Below are 19,292 nucleotides of genomic sequence, written 5' to 3'. Positions count from 1 at the left end.
AGGGAAGGGCAGAGCGTCATCCCAGAGCGGAGACCAAGGGCTTCGGAGGCTCTCCCAAGTCACCGATGGGGGGGGAAGGGGTTGAGATCTCCCAAGGGGCAAAATACTTCCTGCCCCTGAATCCAGGTAATCGACCTCTGACCTTTGCTTTCTCCATAAGCCCCCTCAGTGAGCTCAAAACTGAATTCCCAGCAGGTCCCTCTCCAGGGAGAGCCCGCGGGGACGGGCCATTTCAGGGCACCTCGAGCCTCAGATGCCTCTGGATAATGAGCCCCGCCCTACGAGTTCAGCCAGCCGGATGCTACCTCCTCCTGATTAAGATTTAATTTTCTTTAATCAAACTGGAGCTGGGAGCCCAGATGGGGCGAGGAGGTTTGAGTCCCAATCCCTTCTCGCAGCCCCGGCCTCCACCCCTCCCTCGCTCCTTTCCCATCCTCACTCCACCCTACTCCCACCCCCCTACTGTCCCCCAACCCAGTGCCCCACCCTATCCATCATCCTTCCTGCCCCAACTGGATCCCCTGCCCAAACCCCATCCCCCCGGCCTAATCCTCTCACCCCTCCTATGTCCTATCCCACGCCTTTGGATCGGCCTCCAAGCTCTCGTCCTCTCCCCACCCACCTTCTAGGCCCGCGGCCCGTGTTCCCCGCCGCCCACGTCACAACCCTCCTCGGCTCCGTCCCTCCTTTCTCTCCACCAGCCCCGCTTCTCTCCCCCGTCCTCAGGACCGACCGACCAAACGATCGATGAGATTTATTGAGTGCCGACTGAGTTCAGGGCACCTGACTAAGCGCTTGGGAGCGTCCGATGCCGCGGAGTCGGTAAACGCGCTCCGCGGCCTCGAGGAGCCTCCAGTCTAGCGGGACCACCCACGATCTGGCTCGGACGCCCCACGTCTCATCCGCCCGGCTGTTCCCGATCCATGGACCGGGAGGGGGGTTGGGAAGGTCAGTTCTGGACAGTGAGGATGAGGGTCCGAGGTCAGAGGAAAAAGTGTGAGGGGCCGAGGGGAGGGGCGGGGCCCCCTCCCCGAGGCCCTAGCACTGCTCCCAGCCGGGGTCAGGGGTCGGGGTGGGCAGGAGGGTGTCGCTGAGGCCGAAGACATAGGGGCCCCAGGGTGGGCGGGGGCCCCCGGGCGGCTGGGGGGGGCCGCCCCGCTCCCAGATCCGTCGGCGGAAGCGGAACTCCAGCAGCGTCTTGGTGTAGGCATTGAGCGTCAGGACGGAGGCAGCCATGCACAGAGAGAAGGACAGCCAGGCCAGGCTGGAGCGCACGGGATGGCGGTAGGGCGCCGTCAGGCTCCGGGGCTGCCTCCGGAGCAGCCCCTAGCCCCTCCCTGGCCCCCCGAGACCCTGCCACTTTCCCTCCCCCACCCCGTGCCCCCCTCCCGCCCCGGGAACCCAGACGTCCGGCCCCTCACCCGAAGGACCAGCCGTAATACCAGCTCTGGGGCCGCCAGTCCTTGGGCCCCAGATGGACGCTGACCTGGAACACGGTCATGAACATCATGTGGGCCACCATGCCCAGGAGTCCTGTGCGGGGGGGAGACGGGGGGATGGTCGGAGATGGCGGCGTGCGAGGAGGAGCGTGGTGAGACGCTCTTTGGGGAGGAGAGGAAGAGAGGGCTTCCCCGGGGGCAGGGGGGTGGGGGGGGTCACTGGCCCCAGGGGGACGGAGGGCGGGAGCCTGAGAGAAAGGGACTGAGCAGGGAGGAGAGGAGCTCCCGAGAGGGAGAGGTTCACCTGACAGGACGGTGACCACGGAGGCAAAGGCGTTGACTTTTAAGCCCAGGAGCTGGTCACCCAGGCCTCCGGCCTCCAGGCACAGCAGCAGGAACCCGATGGCCAGCAGGGCGATGGACAGGGCTTCAGAGGCTACTGATAGCCACAGCACTCCTGATCCCCCCCCCCCCCCACCACACAGCCAAACACACACACACATAAGGAGCTGGACAAGGACCCAGACACCTGGGTCCCCCAGCTCGGGACTCCCTCCCAACCCACACCCTCCCCTTTGGGGCCAGCTGACTAGTTCTACAGGAACACTCTGGGCAGCAACGGGGATGAGTCTGGGGTCCCTGGGGGGAGGGGACCCAAATTCTAGAGGTGGGTCACGCAGGGGAGGAGGGAGACCTCACCTCTCTCCGACTCAGGGGGCAGGTCCATGAAACTGCGGCAGATCTCCTCTGCGGAGAGAAAAGCGGAGCCGGGGCTTCAGGGCTCTGCTCCAGGGGGTGGGCCCGGAGGCGAACGGTCTCGGGGCTCTGCTCCGGCAGAGGGTCAGGAATTGGAGGGTCCCGGCCGGGGGGGAGGTTGGGGGGGAGGGGGCGGGAATCCGCGCTCTCACCTCCCAGGTGCTCCTCGCAGGAATACCAGAACCCCGCGTGGAACGGCTGAAAGGAGAACTTGTCTTCTCCCGTCTCCCAGATGTACTGCACGGCGTGGGGGTCCAGGGTGGCATCAGGGGGAGTCCCTCCCCCGGTGAGGTTGGCCGAGGGGCCGGGGGAAGGGAGGCAGCGGCCGTGCCGGATGGCGGACAGGCAGGGGGGCTTGACCACCTTGTGGGTTCCCCGGCACCAGTAGTTGGTGGAGAAGGCCAAGGAGGCCAGGGCCAGGGCCAGGGCGGTCAGGGCCAGGGCCAGCCGGCCCCGGCCCCGGGGGCTCAGAGACGCCATCCTGCCCCCGAGGGATCACCGAGCCTCGCCGGGAGGCTCCTTCCTTCCTCGGGCCCGGCTCCCTCCAGCTCTGCCCGTCCGCCCGTCTCCGCTCGTCTTCCTCTAACCCGCTCCAAGGGGCGCCGCCTCTGTCGTTTCCTTCTGGGGCCGTTCCCCTCCCGCCGCTCTTCCTCCGACTCCGGGACCCTTCTCCGAAGGGCCTCCGGCCCCGGTACCTCTCGGTCCATCCCGGGGTCAAGAGGTGGGGGCCGAGGGAGGGGAGTCCGGGGGTGCGGGAAGCCTGGCGCGAGCCCCGGGGATTGGCGGACGGGAGGCTTCCGCTAAGCGCCTTAGGAGGCAGCTGGCGGCCGATCCTTCTTCCAAGACAGCTCGGGCCCTACTTCAGCCCCTCCATCTCACCCTCTGCCACTCCCGCCCCCAGAGCCCAGCTGGCCAAACGACCTACAGATTAGGGGAGACCAAGCTCCTCTCCTCCCCCTCGGTGCTCCTGCGCTACTCCTCCCTTTCCCGCTCCATCCCTCCGACGGCTTCAGGAGCAGCGAAGCATAGTGAAAAGAGCAGGGGCCTAAGAGTCAGAGGACCTGGGTTCTAATCCCGGCTCTGCCAAATGCTCGCTGTGTGACCTTGGCCAAGTCCCTTAACTTCCCTGTGCCTCGGTTCTCCTCTTCTCCCTCCTGAGACTGTAAGCCCCGTGTGGGACAGGGACTATGTCCAACCTAATCCGCTCGTCTCTACCCCAGCGCTTAGAACAGTACTTAACACGTAGTAAGCGTTTCACAAACACCATTAAAAGAACCACGAATGTCAGGCTCCATCTCTCTGCCACATGCACTCATTTCTCTACTCTACCTCTGTTTTTCTGGTCCTATCTCTCTGACCATCTCTTTTTAATCCCTATTTTACTGTTTTGTAAAATAAAACTCTCGCCCTCTGTGTGACTTTGGGCAAGTCCCTTTGCTTCTCCGGGCCTCAGTTTCTGCCTCTGCAAAATGGGTTTTAAGGCCCTCGATCAGCTCTCTCCCTCCTAACTTAACCTTGCTGATCTCTCCCAAGTACTTAGTACAGTGCTCTGCACCTCATAAGCGCTCAGTAAATACGACGGATTGATCTACTACCGTTCAACCTGCGCATGTCACTCCCCTAACACCAAACTACTCTCTGTACCTCATCTTGTCTATCTTGGGGCCAACCCCTCGCCCACATCCCGCCTCTGGCCTGCAACGCCTTCCCTCCTCACATCTGACAGACCTCAGATGGCTCTCCCCACCTTCAGAGCCTTATTAAAATCACAACTCCTACAAGAGGCCTTCCCAGCTTTTCATCCCCTCTATTTGCCCTCCCCTCCGTGTGGGCTATGGATCAGATCGGCATCGCCTGGGGACGCGGGAGGAAGGGTGGCCCCGAGGGGCCGAGACTGGGGGACGGAGAATGACCAACTGGACATCGGGGTGCTGGGAGGGAGACACTTTATTGACCTGACTTCCCAGGGGAGTCAAGAGGTCCCCAGCTCTAAGGAGGAAGCCCGGGTATCCAACAGGAAGGGCAGGGGGCCTAGCCACTCCTGCGGCCCGGAGTGAGGAGAAGAGGTCGAGCCCCAGAGAACCCTCCGAGGTTCTGCAGAAAGAGGAGAGACGGGCGGGAGGGAGAATAGGTCAGATGCCGGACCTCCGTCCTCTTGTTCCCTCATCTCTCCCGGCTTCTCCACCTCCCGGGCTCACCCGAGTCCGGTCCTCTCAAGGGGGAATCGGGGACCTGGGCAGGTCCAGGGACCGGCAGCGGGGTCCGGAGCAGGGTCCCGCCCGGGAGCTTGGGGAGAGGCCAGGGAGGGCTCGCGAGGAGCCCTCTTGATGTCGGGGGAAGCCGGGCAGGTACCCGGAGGGGCACCGAGGAGGTGCTTGGGGAGGGGAGGGTGCCACGCTGGAAGAGATGGAGAGAGGGACAGCCAGACAGCCTCCCTAGTCTGTGATCTTGTTGTGGGCGGGGATTGTCTATTACTGTATTGCACTTTTCCAAGCGCTCAGTACAGTGCTCTGCACACAGTAAGCGCTCAATAAATACGATTGAAAGAGGGACACGGGGCGGCTGAGCCCAGAGGGGCAGGCAAAGGGACCCCGGGGGAAAAGAAGGGAGAAACGGGGACCTGACACAGGAGGCAGAGGCCCAGGCTGGGGACGATAAATAAAATACAGGGTGACTCGGAGAGACAGAGGAGGGCCTGAGGGAAAGGACAGCACGGGGGAGGGAGCTCCCTCCCTTTCCCAGCTGTCCGGGCCGCGGGTGGCCTAGGGTGCGGCTGAGGTTGGCGAGCCGGGAGGACCCGGGGAAAGGGAGGAGCAGCAAGAGCAGGAGCGGGAGAAGAGGCAGGGAAAGGGGGAGCAGCAGGGGGAGGAGGGAGAGAAGCAGGGAAAGAGGGGAGCAGCAGGAGGAGCAGGAGAGGGAGGAGCAGAGGAAGGGGGGCAGCAGGGGAAAGGGGAGTAGCAGGGGCAGGAGGAGTAGGAGCAAAAGAAGAGGGGGGCAGTAGGGGCAGGAAAGAGAGGAGAAGCAGAGGGAGGGAGAGTAGCAGGGGAAGGGAAGGGCGGGGGGGGGGGGACAGCAGGGGGAAGAGAAGCAGGGGATGTGGGGAGTAGCAGGGGCAGGAGGAGGAGGAGGGGGAGAAACAGGAGAAGTGGAGGACCAGGAGAAAGGGGAGCAGCAATAGCAGAAGGAAGAGGACCGGGGCAAGGGGGAGCAGCAAGAGCAGGAGGAAGAGGACCAGGGGAAAGGGGAGCAGCAGGAGGACGAAGACCAGGGGAAGGAGGGGCAGCAAGAGCAGGAGGAAGAGGACCAGGGGAAAGGGGAGCAGCAAAAGCAGGAGGAAGAGGACCAGGGCAAGGGGGGGCAGCAAGAGCAGGAGGAAGAGGACCAGGGGAAGGGGGAGCAGCAAGAGCAGGAGGAAGAGGACCAGGGGAAAGGGGAGCAGCAGGAGCATGAGGAAGAGGACCAGGGGAAGGGGGGGGGCAGCAGGAGGAAGAAGACCAGGGGAAGGGGGAGCAGCAGGAGGAAGAAGACCAGGGAAAGGAGGGGCAGCGAGAGCAGGAGGAAGAGGACCAGGGAAAGGGGGAGCAGCAGGAGGGAGAGGAGGAGCAGTGGAAACGGGGGGACATGTGCAGGGGAAAGAGGGAACAGTAGGGGGAGGAGAAGCAAAGAACGGAGGAGTAGCAGGGGCAAGGAGGGGACTAGGAGCAGAGGAAGGGGGAGCAGGAGAGGAGTAGAGGCAGGGGGCGAGAAGGAGGAAGAAAAGGAACAGCTCGGGCCCGACCCCAAAGCTGAAAATCCGCAGCCAAAACGCCGCCCGGCCCATTTTAAAGGCTCCTGCCCCCGCGCCTCGGACACGATAAAGTCTTGTTGAAAGCTCCTTGCTCGGATGGCGGGGCGGCGTCGGAAACAATAAAGCCTTGTTGAAAGATCACGGCCGACGCTGGGCGGGTGGGGGAGGAGAGTCGGACGGGCCCCGCCGGAAATCCCCGAACGGGCCCCGAACGGCTTCGACTCCGCCCGAGCGCCAGCCGAAAGGGAGCCGAGGGCCGCCCGGAGGCCGGAAGCGGAAGCGCGTGGTGGTATGAAAGCGCCGCCCCGCCCCCTGGCGGCCCCTTTGCGAGGCGGCCGGCGCGGCGAGAGGAGGTAGGCCCGGCCCGGCCGGTCCTGCGGCCTGGTCTCACCGGCGTCTCATTCGTTCAGTCCTACTTATTGAGCGCTTACCCTGGGCTAAGCGCTTGACTGTACTCTCCCCGCAGCCCCGCCATGTCGGCCTATCTGCAGTGGATGGTGGTCCGCAACTGCTCCAGCTTTCTCATCAAGAGGAACAAGCAGACCTACAGCACGGTGAGCGCGGGCTCGGGCGGGGCGGGGCGGGGCGGGGGAACCCCCGGAGCCCCTCGACAACCTTCCCCCTTCCTCCCCCTCGCAGGAGCCCAACAACCTGAAGGCCCGCAACTCCTTCCGCTACAATGGACTGATTCACCGCAAGACGGTCGGCGTGGAACCCGCGGCCGACGGCAAGGGCATCGTGGTGGTGCTGAAGAGGCGAGCGGGTACGGGAGGCCGGGCCTGGGGCTGGACTAATCGCCCTCCGCCCCCAGGAAACCCCTCCATATTGCACCCCTTTAACACTCCAGTTTGGGGGCTCCGCTAAGATCCCCCCCACCTCTGACACTTGGGGGGTAGAGGGGGCCGGCCTGATCTCCCTCCACCCCCAGAAAACCCCTCCTTACCGCACCCCTGTAACACTCCGATTTGGGGGCTCTGCTAAGACGCCCCCCACCTCCATCACTTGGGTTCCGGTGGGGGTAGGAGGGAGCTGGCTTAATCTCCCTCCACCCCCAGCAAACCCCTCCTTACTGCACCCCTGTAGCACTCCAATTTGGGGGCTCTGCTAAGACCCCCCCACTTCCGACGCTTGGGTTCCGGTTGGGGTAGGGGGGAGCTGGCCTAATCTCCCTACACCCCTAGTAGACCCCTCTATAGTGCACCCCTTTAACACTCCAGTTTGGGGACTCTGCTGAGATCCCCCCCCACCTCCGACACTTGGATTCAGGTGGGGAGTAGAGGGGGCTGGACTAATCCCCCTCCACCCCCGGCAAACCCCTCCTTATTTCATCCCTTTAACACTCCAATTTGGGGGGCTCTGCTAAGACACCCCCCCCCCACCTCCAACACTTGGGTTCAGGTGGGGGTAGGGGGGAGCTGGCCTAATCTCCCTCCACCCCCAGCAAACCCCTCCATATTACACCCCTTTAACAGTCCAATTTGGGGGCTCTGCTAAGGACCCCCACACACACCTCCAGGGTGCATACACATCCAGACACACGAGCTCACAAGCAAGTGGGGCTTTCTCCCCGCTAGGACACTGACTGTTGGTTTTAATTCCTGGAGGGATGATGATGATGGCATTAAGCGCTGGGGTAGATAGAAGGTAATCAGGTTGTCCCACATGGGGCTCACGGTCTTAATCCCCACTTGACAGATGAGGTCACTGAGAGGCGAGTGACTTCCTGAAGGTCACCCAGCTGACAGGCGGTGGAGCGGGGATTAGAACCCACGGCCTCCGACTCCCACACCGCGCTCGGAGTGGCACTTCGGAGTTCTCGGACTGAGGACCGGGGTCGGGTTTGGCGAGGCGTTCCCACTCGGGCCCTGACTCTCCCTCCGCCCCGCAGGCCAGCGGAAACCCGCCACCTCTTACGTGAGGACGACCATCAACAAGAACGCCCGGGCCACGCTCAGCAGCCTCCGGCACATCATCCGCAAAAACAAGTATCGCAAGGACTTGCGCATGGTGAGGGGCCCCGCTGTCCAGAGCCCGGGGCCGGGTGGGGACGGGGGACCTCCTGCGTTCAAGGCCCTTATGATTTCCTTCCTTCCATCCCCCCCCAGGCTGCCTTGCGCCGGGCCAGTGCCATCCTGCGGAGCCAGAAGCCAGTGGTGGTGAAGAAGAAGCGTGCCCGGACCCCCAAGAGCGCCTGAGAATCGCTGCGGGTGCCCCCCGCCCCCCACCCCCAATAAAGCGTCCACCGTGTGATCTTGGAGCCAGCCTCTTCTTCTGCACCTCAGTCCCCGTTTCGACTGATTTCTGCATTTTTTGGGCCAGGAGGGTGTTGGGCTGGGGGCCCGGGTTGGCCTCGGCTGCCTCTGAGAGGAGGAGGAGGGGGAGGAGAAACTGGGGTGATCGTCTGTGTCTCTCGCCACGTCTTGGTCACCTGCCCCAACTGGGCCGACGGGTCCCGGTCCTCCGTAATGCCACTCTGCTTCAGCTCCGCAGCGTTTTACTCTCCCCTCCTTCCGTCAGAGTTGCTCCCTTTATCCTAAGCTCTTTAGCCTGAGATTTCCCCTTGGACCTGAGCCTTCTCAGCCAGCAAGATTGGTGGAGGCGGGGTGGGGAGTCCCCCGGGGCCTGGGGTGTCTGGCAAACGAGAAAGAGGGCGGAGGCCGCAGCTAATACTGAGGATCAAGCCCCTTTATTAAAAGACGAGGGTGCCCAGGTCTGCCCGTGTCTCTCCGCCACCCCCCAGTCTTAGGGTGAGGGGAACAGGTTGACCCCACACTTATCTGCTTCCTCCCCAAGGATCTGGCTGGCTCTCCCCCGGGTGAGCCCAGCCTCCTTCATGGCTTCTTGGCTTCATACTGGATGAGTCTCATGATGTCCTCGTTCTTCATAACTTCTTCGATGAATTCGCCTTCGGCGATCCTGTCTGGGGGAGGGGGAGAGGGCAGGATCAGCAGTGTTGAACTGTTGAGAGGTGTTGAACTGAGCGGACATCAGGGGAGCCAAGCAGCTACCGCATTCCCAGGCCCGGAGAGCAAAGTGATGTGCCCAAGGTCACCTGGCAGGCAAGTGGCGGAACTGGAATTAGAATCCCCGGCCGGGACTCGTCCCACTGGGCCCCACTGCTCTAGAGCGGGTAGGGGGAGAGGGAGCCGGAGCGACCGAGTGATTTCGGGACAGGGCCCTCCCCCCCCGGTCTCGGTACCATTCTCCCTTTTGTTGAAGTATCTCCAGAGCTTGTCCGCCCGCTTCTGGGGTGTGTTTTCATCCTCGGGCAACCCCTTCTGTTCTTCCGGAGGGATCATCTTGAAGATGGCCTGGAGGTGGGTAGAGAAATCCGGCTGAGGATCCCAACTCCACACACATTTGCTTGTAGAAGTAGAACCGGGATGAATTAAATAAAGACAAGTCGGGGCTGTTGGCAGCTTTCCAAGAATAGAGCGGAGGGCCTCAAGTTTAGGAAAGGCTATAATTTGCTGGATTTGGATTACATTTGCTCATGCTAAATAGTGAATCATCCATCGAAGGCCCCGATGGAGCAGTCGCCGGGGTGCAGAGCGCTGTACTAAGCACTAAATCTCCCTGAGGGCGAGGATTGTGTCCCCGCTAGTCTCCCAAGTGCTTAGTATAGTGTTCTGCACACATTAATCGCTCAATACTGTTCACTGAATGAAAGCCCGAGGGTAGGGATCATGTCTACTAACCTACTTTCCCAAGCGCTTTAGTACAGTTCTCCGCACACGGTACGTGCTCAATAAAAACCACTGGTAATAGACGCGGGCCGTAGCCGTGACACAAAGATTGTCAGTTGCCTCTGCCCCAACTTCACCTGTCCTGATCAGTCTTGTGTTTTTGATCCCATAGCCCCTCATTCCCGCTCCCTCCTCTCAACCACTGTTCCAAAGTCTATCCCTAATCCTATCTAGAGGAAGAGAGAGACATTGGTTAATAAATAATGGTTATTAATAAATATTCATGTCTGTCTCTAGACTAAGCTCATCACGGGCAGGGAGCGTGTCTGCCCACCCTGTTGTATTGTCCTCTCCCAAGCTCTTAGCACAGTGCTTTGCAAACAGTAAGCACTCAATAATAATACCAGAGATGAGAATGAAACTCACTCCAGGGTGTCAGTTTGCCGCTGTGTTCCCTCAGTCTTTCCGCTCTTGACCCCACTTCTTGAGAAATTATTTCACAGCGTCTGTTTATATCTATCGATCAATGGTATTTATGGAGCGCTTACTTTGTGCAGAGCACTTCGCTAAGCGCTTGAGAGAGTAGCACAGAGTTAGCAGACTCCCTGCCCACGACGAGTTTACAGTCTACAGGGGGAAACAGACATGAATATGAATAAATGATTGAAAATAATTGAAAAATCACGGGGCGATTATCAAATACATCGAACTTTAGGGTTCCGTCTCGTCCTCTGCCTCCTCCCCCTGCATCAGGAGCCCCGGTTGGGGATGGCCGGCCCCACTCGCTGGTCTTCTCCCGGTCTACGCCCCCAGATCAGCCCCTCATCTCCCCCTGCCCCCTCCGGCCCACCCTGCCAGCCCCCCCAGCCCACCCGCCTCACCGTGACGATCTCCAGGACTTCGGTCTTGCTGACGGTCCCATTGCGGTCCACGTCAAAGAGCGAGAAGGCCCACTCCAGCTTGAGGCGGGTGCGTCCCGAGGAGGTGAGGTGGAGCGCCAGGATGTACTCGCGGAAGTCCAGGGTCCCGTCGCCGTTGGCGTCGAAGCTGCGGAAGACGTGGCCGGCGTAGCCGGCGGGGTCGGACTGCGGGAAGAAGTTGGCGTAGATGCGCTCGAAGTCCACCCGGCCGATGCGCCCGTCGGGGCATTGTTTGCGGAAGCCCTGGTACCAGGACACCAGCTCTTCCTCCGAGTAGGAGGTCTGCAGCTTCAGCTCTTCCAGCACTTCCTTGGACAGAGCCCCGCTCGCACTGTTCCCCATCTCCGCCTCGGCCCCCAAACTTCCCCTGGGGCACGGCGGCTTGAGTTCCCCTTTCTCCTCCCTCCCGCCGCTAGATCTCTCCCTTTTCTTCTTTTCCACTCCCTGTTTCTCTCCCTTTTCCCGGCTCTCTCTTTCTCCCTTCGGGTTGTTTTGCCCCAAGCTCAAGACTTGGACGCCTCCAGCCCGGGCAACTCTCTGATTTTTGTAGCCTCCTCCCTGCCCCTCGCTGGCTATTTCGGGGCTCAACCCCAGATTATCCCCGAGCTCAATTAGGGGGATTGGGTGCCAAGGAGATTAGTTCCTCCTGTCACGGTGGGGATTGGGGTGGGGGGCAGAGAGGGAGGAGAAAGGGTTTGTTATCCTGAGGCTAAGAGCCTCAGGAAGGATCGGGGGCAGGGATGGCACTGGAATGGGTGACAGCCTCTTGGGGATGAAGTGCCTTACCTGCCTCTGCGATCCGTCCAGGAAAAAGGCCCAGGCTCTGAGCCCCTGGGCTGACCCCGAAAGCCACAACTAACACCCTGGGCATGGAGAGAGAGTGTGCGTGTGCTGGGGTGGGTTTAGAGGATACACAAATCTCAATATGTGTGAAGCGTTTAGAGAATCTGCCATTTTTGTGTGTATGTGTGTATGTTGGGGGGAGGTGCCTCTGTGCCTCAGTTCCCTCATCTGTAAAATGGAGATTGAGTCTGCGAGCCCCCTGTGGGACAGGGACTGTGTCCAAGCCGATTTGCTTGTACCCACCCCAGCACCTTAATACAGCACCTGGCATATAGTAAGTACTTAATACAATTATTATTTTAGGATGTGCACGCAGGATCTGCCAGTCTGTGATGGTGGAGGTGTTCAGTCTCACTGTGTGTGTTTTGGGGGTGCTCCGTGTGTGGGTGTGGGTGCGCATCGCAGGGGCAGTGTTCAAAGGATCTGCCAGTATCACCGTGGGCCAAGGCCTGTAGTAAACACTTGGAAGAGTACAATATAACAGTGCCTACAAGGAGCTCCCAGTCTCAAGTCCTAACTGCACCCCAAAGTCCCCCCGAGTTCAGCTAGCCGGGACCTGCCCGCTGCGAGCCCTGGAACCTCAGGACCCCAGCGACCGGCCCTCCGACGGTCAACGGTATTTGAGTACGCACTTCGGGCGGCACACCCGACTAAGGCCTTGGAACTGGACGGGACGGGACCGGCAACCGCTACTCACTGCCGCTGAGGAGCTTCCAGTAGGATTTAGAGACTCAGCACGGCCTAGAGGATAGACCGCGGGCCTGGGAGTCGGAAGGACCTGGATTCCAATCCCGGCTCTGCCACTTGTCTGCTCTATGACTTTGGGCGAGCGCTTCATTTCTTTGGGCCTCAGTTCATCTATAAAATAGGGATTAAAGCTCTGAATCCCATGTGGGACAGCAACCCGATTTGCTTGGATCTAACCCAGAGTTTAGTACAATGCCCGGCACATCGTATACACTTAAATACAATTATTACCAGTGAGGGAGCTGGATGGGGGTAGTCCCATAGAGCTTGGACAAATCAATAGAGCAAGAGGTGCGGGAGGCGGCTGCGTCAATTACTAGACCAATGCGGGTGGGGATTAGTTGGAACCGGCTCCCTGGAGGAGGAGGGACCGCAGGTGGGGTTTCGATGATGGGGAGACTTTGGCCTGGCAGATTTAAAGCTGGGGCAAAGGTTTCCACTGAAGAACAAGATCCCGTTGTGGGGGTTGAGGAGGTGAAGAGCATGCAGTAGGGAAGGGCAGGGGGCAAGAACAGGACAGGTTCAAAGGCAGTGACGAGTTTCAGCTCAACACCGGGGTCCTTTCCACTTACTCACCCTCTCTTGGGGAGCTCATCTGCCCCCAAGATTTCATCTACCACAATGGTGGACAACAGTCCAAACTGATTATATTTTATCTCCCCCAACCATTAGTTCAGTGTCTAGCACAGAGAGCACTTAAATACCACTGAAAACTGCCAAACCCCTCCACCTCTCCAATCTCACTTTTCCTCCTTGACTCCAGACACCTCCCTGAAAACTTCAAGTTCAACGTATACAAAGGTACAACTCTACTTTCCTTCCCAAATCCTCACTCCCCAACACACCTGGCTTCCCTAGCGAAGTTGACATCCCCTCCTCCAATCCCTGAAGTCTAGACTGTAAACTTGCTATGGGCAGGGGGCATGTCTAATTCTGCCGTATGGTACTCTCCCCGACACTGAGTAGTGCTTTGCATAGTTAGCACTCAAAAATCCATTGCTGGATTGAAGACTTGGAATTAGCCCTAACTCTTGGTTCTTTCGGCCCAGCGGTTCTCCCTCCTATATACCTGTAATTTATTTATAGTATTTTCCGTCTCCCTCTCCAGCCTTAAGCTCCTCGTTTACCCAGCGGACTTTAGCCTTATTCCCCTCCCCTAATCAGTCAGGCCAGCCACTGCCTTTTCCAACTTTATTTTAGAAAACCTCCCTCCCCCCGCCCCCCGGCCCATAATTTAAATAACTTAGAGTGAAAAACGCCCCCGCCGGCCCCCTCTACAGCCTCCGCAGCGCCCGCTTCTTGTCGGTCTTCTTCTTGGCCGCCAGCTTCTTGTCCCGCTCCCCGGCGTGCTTCTTGGCCATGGGCCCGTCGGCCCCGCTGGCCCCCGAGGAGCCCGGCTCCACCCCGTCCCCGTCCCCCTGTGGCCCCCGGGCCCCGGCCCCGCCATGGATCTCCGTGAGGAGGCGGGCCCGGGCCGCGTACTCTTCGTAGTTGTCCAGCAACAGACGGCCGGCCTCCTCGTTCAGGGCGCTCTCTGGGTTGGGGTGGATCAGCAGGCACTTGATGGTCTGGGAGGCGGGTGGAGGGGGACGTGGAGGGTAGGAGAAACGACGACGACATTCTCAGGTCAGGGAGGAACCCGAGCCACGCGGCCCGCCGTAGCCCCCGTCCGACCCAACCCCGACACGGGACAGGAACTGAGTCGGATCTGGCTGTCTTGGATCCATCCCAGCGTGTAGTATGCATATGCGGGAAGTAATAATGTTGGTATTTAAGCGCTTACTATGTGCAGAGCACTGTTCTAAGCGCTGGGGGAGATACAGGGTCATCAGGTTGTCCCTCATGAGGCTCACAGTCCCCATTTTACAGATAACAGGCACAGAGAAGTTAAGTGACTTGCTCACAGTCACACACTTAACCGACACCCCAATTAATTATTATTACTACTATCGGCAGCATCGCGGGATGGCTTTTAAACATACACTGTCCCAAGCGCCGGGGCAGATGCACAATCGTCAAGTCCCACCTGGGGCTCACAGTCTAAATAGGAGGCAGAACAGACAGTGAACCATTTTGCACAAGGGAACTGAGGCAGAGAAGTGATGTGCCTCTGAAGCAGCAGAGAAGCAGCGTGGCTCAGTGGAAAGAGCATGGGCTTTGGAGTCAGAGGTCATGAGTTCGAATCCCAGCTCTGTCACTTGTCAGCTGTGTGACTGTGGGCAAGTCACTTAACTTCTCTGAGCCTCAGTTCCCTCAACTGTAAAATGGGGATTAAGACTGTGAGCCCCACGTGGGACAACCTGATTCCCCTGTGTCTACCCCAGCGCTTAGAACAGTGCTCTGCACATAGTAAGCGCTTAACAAATACCAACATTATTATTATTATGTGCCTGGCATGTTGGAGGCAAGTGGCAGAGCGGGGATTAGAACCCAGGTCCTTTGAGTCCCAGGCCTGGGTCCCTTCCACTAGCACTAGGCCACGTTGCTTCTCAGGGCGGCCTCTAATACCATTACCATGGTATGTGTTAAATGCTTACTGAAGCAGCGTGGCTCAGCGGAAAAGAGCCCGGGCTGGGGAGCCAGAGGTCATGGGTTCGAATCCCAGCTCTGCCACTTGGCAGCTGTGGGACTGTGGGCAAGTCACTTCCCTTCTCTGGGCCTCAGTGACCTCATCTGGAAAATTAAGACTGGGAGTCTCATGTGGGACAACCTGATGACCCTGTATCTCCCCCAGCGCTTAGAACAGTGCTCTGCACATAGTAAGCTCTTAGATACCAACATTATTATTATTACTACTGTTTGCCAAGCACTAAAGCCTAGGGAGGTGGGAGACACCCCTCCCACCCCCCCACCCAATCCAACCATGCCAGAGAGCAGAGCATTGGTCCCACAGGGCTTGCCTAGCAGGGTTTTGGCCCCCTTCGGCCACCCGGGACTCGGCTCCCGACAAACCCAGTTGGTCCCCCCAAGTCCCAACAGTCCCCATTTCAGAAAAGTGGCCATGACTTCTAGTGGCAGGCCGAGGACAGATTACAGGTTGTAAACTCCTTGAGGGCGGAGATTGTACCTCCCAACTTTATTGTATTCTCCCAGAAGCTCAATACTGTGCTTAATAAATACCACTGATTTACTTCGGGGTGATCCTAGGTTCTAGGGAAAAAAAGCATGGGTCCTGGAGTTGCGAGAGAGGGGTTCTACAATCCCAGCTCAGACACAGGCCTGCTGTGTGACCTTGGGCAAGTCACCTTAACCTGAACCTCGGTTCCCTCTTCTGCAAATTAATGAGAAAAACTGTCTTCTCAGAGTGTGAGCCCTATAAGGAGCAGAGATTGTCCGATTAGTTTTTTTTTTTAAATGGTATTTAAGCGTTTACTATCATCAGGCACGGTCCTAAGTGCTGGGGTGGATACAAGCTAATCGGGTCGGGCCTGTGTCCCCGTCTCACACAGGACTCACAGTCTTCATCCCCGTTTTACAGACGAGGGAACTGACGCGCAGAGAAGTTAGGTGACGTGCCCAAGGTCACACAGCAGACAAGGGGCAGAGCTGGGATTAGAACCCTGTGCTCTATCTACTGAGCCACGATGCTTCTCTAGTTATTCTGTACCTAGTGCGGTACACGTGATTCACACTGTTATTGCCCGATTGATTGTGTATAATTGGGGGGGGGGGAGGCCAGCAGAGGCCCTTGAATGCCAACCTCAACTTCCTGTTGTTCTGAGTTTCTGCTCTACCTCTCTCGACGAGGTCTTGTGGCTCCTAATCCCAATTTAAAGGCTGAAGGCCAGAAGAAACAATCCTTTTAGTAAGGGAACTGACATCCCAGAGGCTCAAGGGAGTCAATCCTGTGCCACCACCTCCTCTCCCGGCCCTGTCGGCCTCTGACTCCACCTCCAGCAGGGTTGGCTGGGGGGGGAGGTGGGGACGGGGGTGCCGACAACTGTATGAACTCCAACTCTTAAGGAATCAGTTCTGAGACAATGGGGGGGTGAGAAACGGGACAGTCAGTAGACACGACAGTTGGGGATGGATGGGGGCAGAAGGGAAAGGAACGGGACGACTCGACTGTACGCTCCTCCCTCTACGCTGGAAGCTCCTTGTGGGCAGGGAATGTATCTGTTAATTGTTACGTTGTTCTCTCCCAAGTGGTCAGAAGAGTGCTTTGCACACAGTAAACTCTCAAATAACGTCTACTAGTTTTGTCGCCCGTCTACTTGTTCTGTTGTCTTTCTCCCCCGATTCTACACTGTGAGCCCGTTGTTGGGTAGGACGACAACTGTCTGTTGCCGAACTGTACTTTCCAAGCGCTTAGTACAGTGCTCTGCACACAGTAAGCGCTCAATAAATACGACTGAATGAAATACCATGGAAGAGTTGGTGTGTGAGCTTCCTTGTGGGTAGCAAATGGGTCCCTATGTTCTATTGACCCTTTTCCAAACATTCAAGTACAGGGCTCTGTACCCAGAGGGGCTCAATACATATATAACAGCATTATTACATGGAAGACAGATGGCCAGAGAAAAAGGAGAGAGGGAAGGGAAGCTGGAGGGACCCCAAGAAACTACAGAATGAGGACCTCCACCCAGGGTCTGTGACAGTCTCCCACATTCCTGACTCGAGGGGACCCGCTGGCATCAGGGCTGCTAGGGTGAGCTGGAGAGTTGGTAGGGCTGGCGATCTGTACCCCAAAACCACCGGGCCCGCTCAGGGTCATCTGCTAGAGGGAAGGCAAGAGGCTCGCACTCAGACCACGGAGACCCCAGCCGGGCCACCTCCCCCCAACCCGGCTCTGACCTTCCGGGAGCCCTCAGCCCTCCTCCTCCACGCCCCCCACCAACCACCTCCTCCATCCTCACCAGTAAGACATGGCGGATCCCCAGCTCGGCCTTCCAGTCGCGCTTGAGCACATTGACGCAGATCTCGCCGTTGGCGCCCACGTTGGGGTGGAAGATCTTCGTAAGAAAGAAGCCTTTGGGGGGGGCGGCTGGGAAGTCCTTGCCCAGGATCAACTTCATACGGAACAGCCCACCGGCGTACGGGGTCCCCTCTGGGCAGGGGGCAAAGGAAAACACCGGTCAGGCTCGCCGAGACGGAGGAGGACCGTCCGACACCCGCCCCCGGGTGACCCAGTCTAAATTCCCCCCAGGCTCTCTGTCCCCCCGGGGGGGCCCTCCCCGCAACTCACGACACCCCCATCTTCCCCTCCCGCCCCCGCCCTCTCCGACCGCCCGGTTCCGACGGCCCCGCTCTTACCGAAACCGTTCCCCGACCGGCCGCGGGCCGGGGACCCTCGCGGGCCCCGGCTCTCCTCCCTTCTCCCCCCTCCACCGGGTCCCCTCACCTGGTCCCTCGATGGTGACCTGCAGGTCGGTGACATCCTCCTCGTTGGGGAAAACCTTAATGCCGTCGGGGGGATCCGCCGTCAGCGTGGTCACCTCCTTGTACACCAGGCGGATGATGTGGGGAGGCAGGTTCTCCACGTTGGAGTTCTGGGGGGTGGGAGGGAGGCACAGATCAGCTGGAGTTCGAACACCCCCGGGCGGGGGAACCTTTCCCAATGCTGGGGAGACCCTCAGGGTCCCCAAGGTGGCCCATCTGCTGCCCCGGCCACCCACTCCCAAGCCAGTTTCTTCTTCTCTGGTCTCCTTGCAGCCACGTTTCCAGGCCCAGCTCCTCTCCCGGCTGGGGTCCATCTGCAGAGCCGCCAGCCTTCGCTCCAAGCAGAGCCAGAGCTCCCAGGAGCTTCACACCTGGGGAGGACCAAACCCCAACGCCACCATCCCCTCTCTTAAAGACGCCTGGTCCCCCCGCTCTACCTTAGCACCCAGGCCGGTCCTCGCCTGGCTGTCCGACCCCCGGGAGCATCTCAGGCCCAGCCTCCCATGGGTGGATTCGCGGGGGGGACCGGGGACACCCTAAGAGGACACCCCTTGGGCCTCGGTGGGTTCCCAGAAATCTCTCCAACGAGGGGGGGGGGGCAGAGGCTAAAGGTCAAGATCTGGGAAGGGCTCCAAGCCCTCTCGTGGCGTCGGGAGGCCCGGGCCCTGCAGATGTCGAGAAGGCCCAGTGCTGAGCAGCCAGCAACACCTCCCTCCTCCCCACCGAGCTGCTGATCCACACGAGCCCCCCTCTGCCGCACATCTGGAGTCCGGGGGAGCCCTTCCACCCCGGGGGGGGCCTCAACCCGCCCCCCACATTCTTTCCCCAGCCCAGCTCTGGGTTGCAGGCCAGGGAGCGCCCCAACCTCCAGGAGTCCTCCCGCCCCCCTGGGCCGTCCCGACTGCCCGTCCCTTACCATGTCTGTCGGGCAGGGATGCGGGGGCGCCACGGGAATGGGGGGGCCGGGCTGGCCCCAACCCCCCGCTCCTTAGGGGCTGAGGCGGTGCGGGGAGGGGGACCCCACCTCCCTTCCCCCCCTCTGCAAAGGCTCCTCCTCTCCCAGCCCCCCCCTTTTTGCAAGAGCCCCCCCCCACCCCGGGTGGCGGCGCGCGCAGCTGGGGTGCAAGCCCACCGGCTCCCCACGCCGCACTGGGCCCGGCGCGCGCACAGCACCGCCCTTTGTACCCGCCCCCGCCCCCCCCGCCGCAGCGTCTGACGTCAGCACGCCCCCGCCCCTCCGGGGCCCCCGCTCCGGACCAATGGGAGCGCCGGACGCCCGGGGGGGGCGGGGCGGGGGCCCCGGGGGCGGCCCGCGGATTGGACGGTTTGAACGCCCGACGTCACCCCGGCCGGAGGGGCGGGCACGCGGGCTCGGGGGGAAGGGCGGGGGGAGGAGGGAGTTGTTTACGCCACTCCACTTAACGGTCCCCGCAGGGGAGGGGGAGGGGAGAGGTTTGAACGGCCTGACGGACGGGGCCACGGACCAATGGGAGGGGAGGAGGGGGCCGGCCGGGGCCAATCGCTGAGGGGGACAGGGCGGTGGGGGCGGGTGGAGAGGAACGAAGGGGGGAGGGAGGGGGAGAGGCGGGGCGTGACGGACGGGCCTTTGAGCCAATCAGCACCTCCGCTCCTTCGTTTGCATATTCAGATCGGACGGGGCCCAACCAATCGGAAGGCCCGGAGGGTGGGGGGGGGGCTTCGCACCCCTCGCCCGCCACACGATTAATTGAGTCCC

General features: G+C 60.2%; 4 protein-coding genes across 4 annotated transcripts; 1 reads left to right on the top strand and 3 right to left on the bottom strand.

Moving 5' to 3' along the window:
- Nucleotides 1–1,038: 1,038 nt before the first annotated feature.
- On the bottom strand, nucleotides 1,039–2,850 carry LOC114814554 (germ cell-specific gene 1-like protein). Its single transcript, XM_029072882.2, has 5 exons — nucleotides 2,348–2,850; nucleotides 2,139–2,186; nucleotides 1,744–1,896; nucleotides 1,422–1,533; nucleotides 1,039–1,264 (listed from the first exon to the last, which is right to left on the bottom strand). The coding sequence occupies exons 1-5, from the start codon at nucleotides 2,673–2,675 to the stop codon at nucleotides 1,039–1,041; spliced, it is 867 nt and encodes a 288-aa protein (XP_028928715.1). The 5' UTR covers nucleotides 2,676–2,850.
- A 3,388-nt stretch (nucleotides 2,851–6,238) lies between these two features.
- On the top strand, nucleotides 6,239–8,239 carry RPL28 (ribosomal protein L28). Its single transcript, XM_029072686.1, has 5 exons — nucleotides 6,239–6,335; nucleotides 6,449–6,536; nucleotides 6,622–6,745; nucleotides 7,871–7,989; nucleotides 8,088–8,239. The coding sequence occupies exons 1-5, from the start codon at nucleotides 6,274–6,276 to the stop codon at nucleotides 8,175–8,177; spliced, it is 483 nt and encodes a 160-aa protein (XP_028928519.1). The 5' UTR covers nucleotides 6,239–6,273; the 3' UTR covers nucleotides 8,178–8,239.
- Nucleotides 8,240–8,672: 433 nt separating this feature from the next.
- On the bottom strand, nucleotides 8,673–10,930 carry LOC100084107 (visinin). The gene is made up of 3 exons (XM_001514577.3): nucleotides 10,550–10,930; nucleotides 9,182–9,293; nucleotides 8,673–8,902 (listed from the first exon to the last, which is right to left on the bottom strand). The coding sequence occupies exons 1-3, from the start codon at nucleotides 10,928–10,930 to the stop codon at nucleotides 8,814–8,816; spliced, it is 582 nt and encodes a 193-aa protein (XP_001514627.1). The 3' UTR covers nucleotides 8,673–8,813.
- A 2,425-nt stretch (nucleotides 10,931–13,355) lies between these two features.
- On the bottom strand, nucleotides 13,356–18,624 carry UBE2S (ubiquitin conjugating enzyme E2 S). Its single transcript, XM_029072744.2, has 4 exons — nucleotides 18,474–18,624; nucleotides 17,520–17,667; nucleotides 17,035–17,225; nucleotides 13,356–13,746 (listed from the first exon to the last, which is right to left on the bottom strand). The coding sequence occupies exons 1-4, from the start codon at nucleotides 18,474–18,476 to the stop codon at nucleotides 13,453–13,455; spliced, it is 636 nt and encodes a 211-aa protein (XP_028928577.1). The 5' UTR covers nucleotides 18,477–18,624; the 3' UTR covers nucleotides 13,356–13,452.
- Between the last annotated feature and the right edge of the window lie 668 nt (nucleotides 18,625–19,292).

Source organism: Ornithorhynchus anatinus, chromosome 10 (assembly GCF_004115215.2).
Source record: "Ornithorhynchus anatinus isolate Pmale09 chromosome 10, mOrnAna1.pri.v4, whole genome shotgun sequence".
NCBI classification, from domain to species: domain Eukaryota; kingdom Metazoa; phylum Chordata; class Mammalia; order Monotremata; family Ornithorhynchidae; genus Ornithorhynchus; species Ornithorhynchus anatinus.
The sequence above is the reverse complement of the archived record's forward strand: the minus strand, read 5'-3'. Positions and strand labels throughout refer to the sequence as shown.

What these genes read in the sequence shown, in the direction of transcription:
- UBE2S (XM_029072744.2), bottom strand. An exon ending in GGTCACCATCGAGGGACCAG is followed by an intron (nt 17,226 to 17,519) that starts GTGAGGGGACCC and finishes CCCCCTGCCCAG; the next exon opens with AGGGGACCCCGTACGCCGGT. An exon ending in GGATCCGCCATGTCTTACTG is followed by an intron (nt 13,747 to 17,034) that starts GTGAGGATGGAG and finishes CCCGCCTCCCAG; the next exon opens with ACCATCAAGTGCCTGCTGAT.
- LOC100084107 (XM_001514577.3), bottom strand. Translation starts at nt 10,930, where the DNA reads ATGGGGAACAGTGCGAGCGGGGCTCTGTCCAAGGAAGTGCTGGAAGAG. An exon ending in AAGTCCTGGAGATCGTCACG is followed by an intron (nt 9,294 to 10,549) that starts GTGAGGCGGGTG and finishes ACCCACCTCCAG; the next exon opens with GCCATCTTCAAGATGATCCC. An exon ending in CTTCAACAAAAGGGAGAATG is followed by an intron (nt 8,903 to 9,181) that starts GTACCGAGACCG and finishes CCCCTCCCCCAG; the next exon opens with ACAGGATCGCCGAAGGCGAA.
- LOC114814554 (XM_029072882.2), bottom strand. Translation starts at nt 2,675, where the DNA reads ATGGCGTCTCTGAGCCCCCGGGGCCGGGGCCGGCTGGCCCTGGCCCTG. An exon ending in CTGCGAGGAGCACCTGGGAG is followed by an intron (nt 2,187 to 2,347) that starts GTGAGAGCGCGG and finishes TTCTCTCCGCAG; the next exon opens with AGGAGATCTGCCGCAGTTTC. An exon ending in GCCCCCTGAGTCGGAGAGAG is followed by an intron (nt 1,897 to 2,138) that starts GTGAGGTCTCCC and finishes GGGGGGGATCAG; the next exon opens with GAGTGCTGTGGCTATCAGTA.
- RPL28 (XM_029072686.1), top strand. Translation starts at nt 6,274, where the DNA reads ATGAAAGCGCCGCCCCGCCCCCTGGCGGCCCCTTTGCGAGGCGGCCGG. An exon ending in GGCCGGCGCGGCGAGAGGAG is followed by an intron (nt 6,336 to 6,448) that starts GTAGGCCCGGCC and finishes CTCTCCCCGCAG; the next exon opens with CCCCGCCATGTCGGCCTATC. An exon ending in GGTGCTGAAGAGGCGAGCGG is followed by an intron (nt 6,746 to 7,870) that starts GTACGGGAGGCC and finishes TCCGCCCCGCAG; the next exon opens with GCCAGCGGAAACCCGCCACC.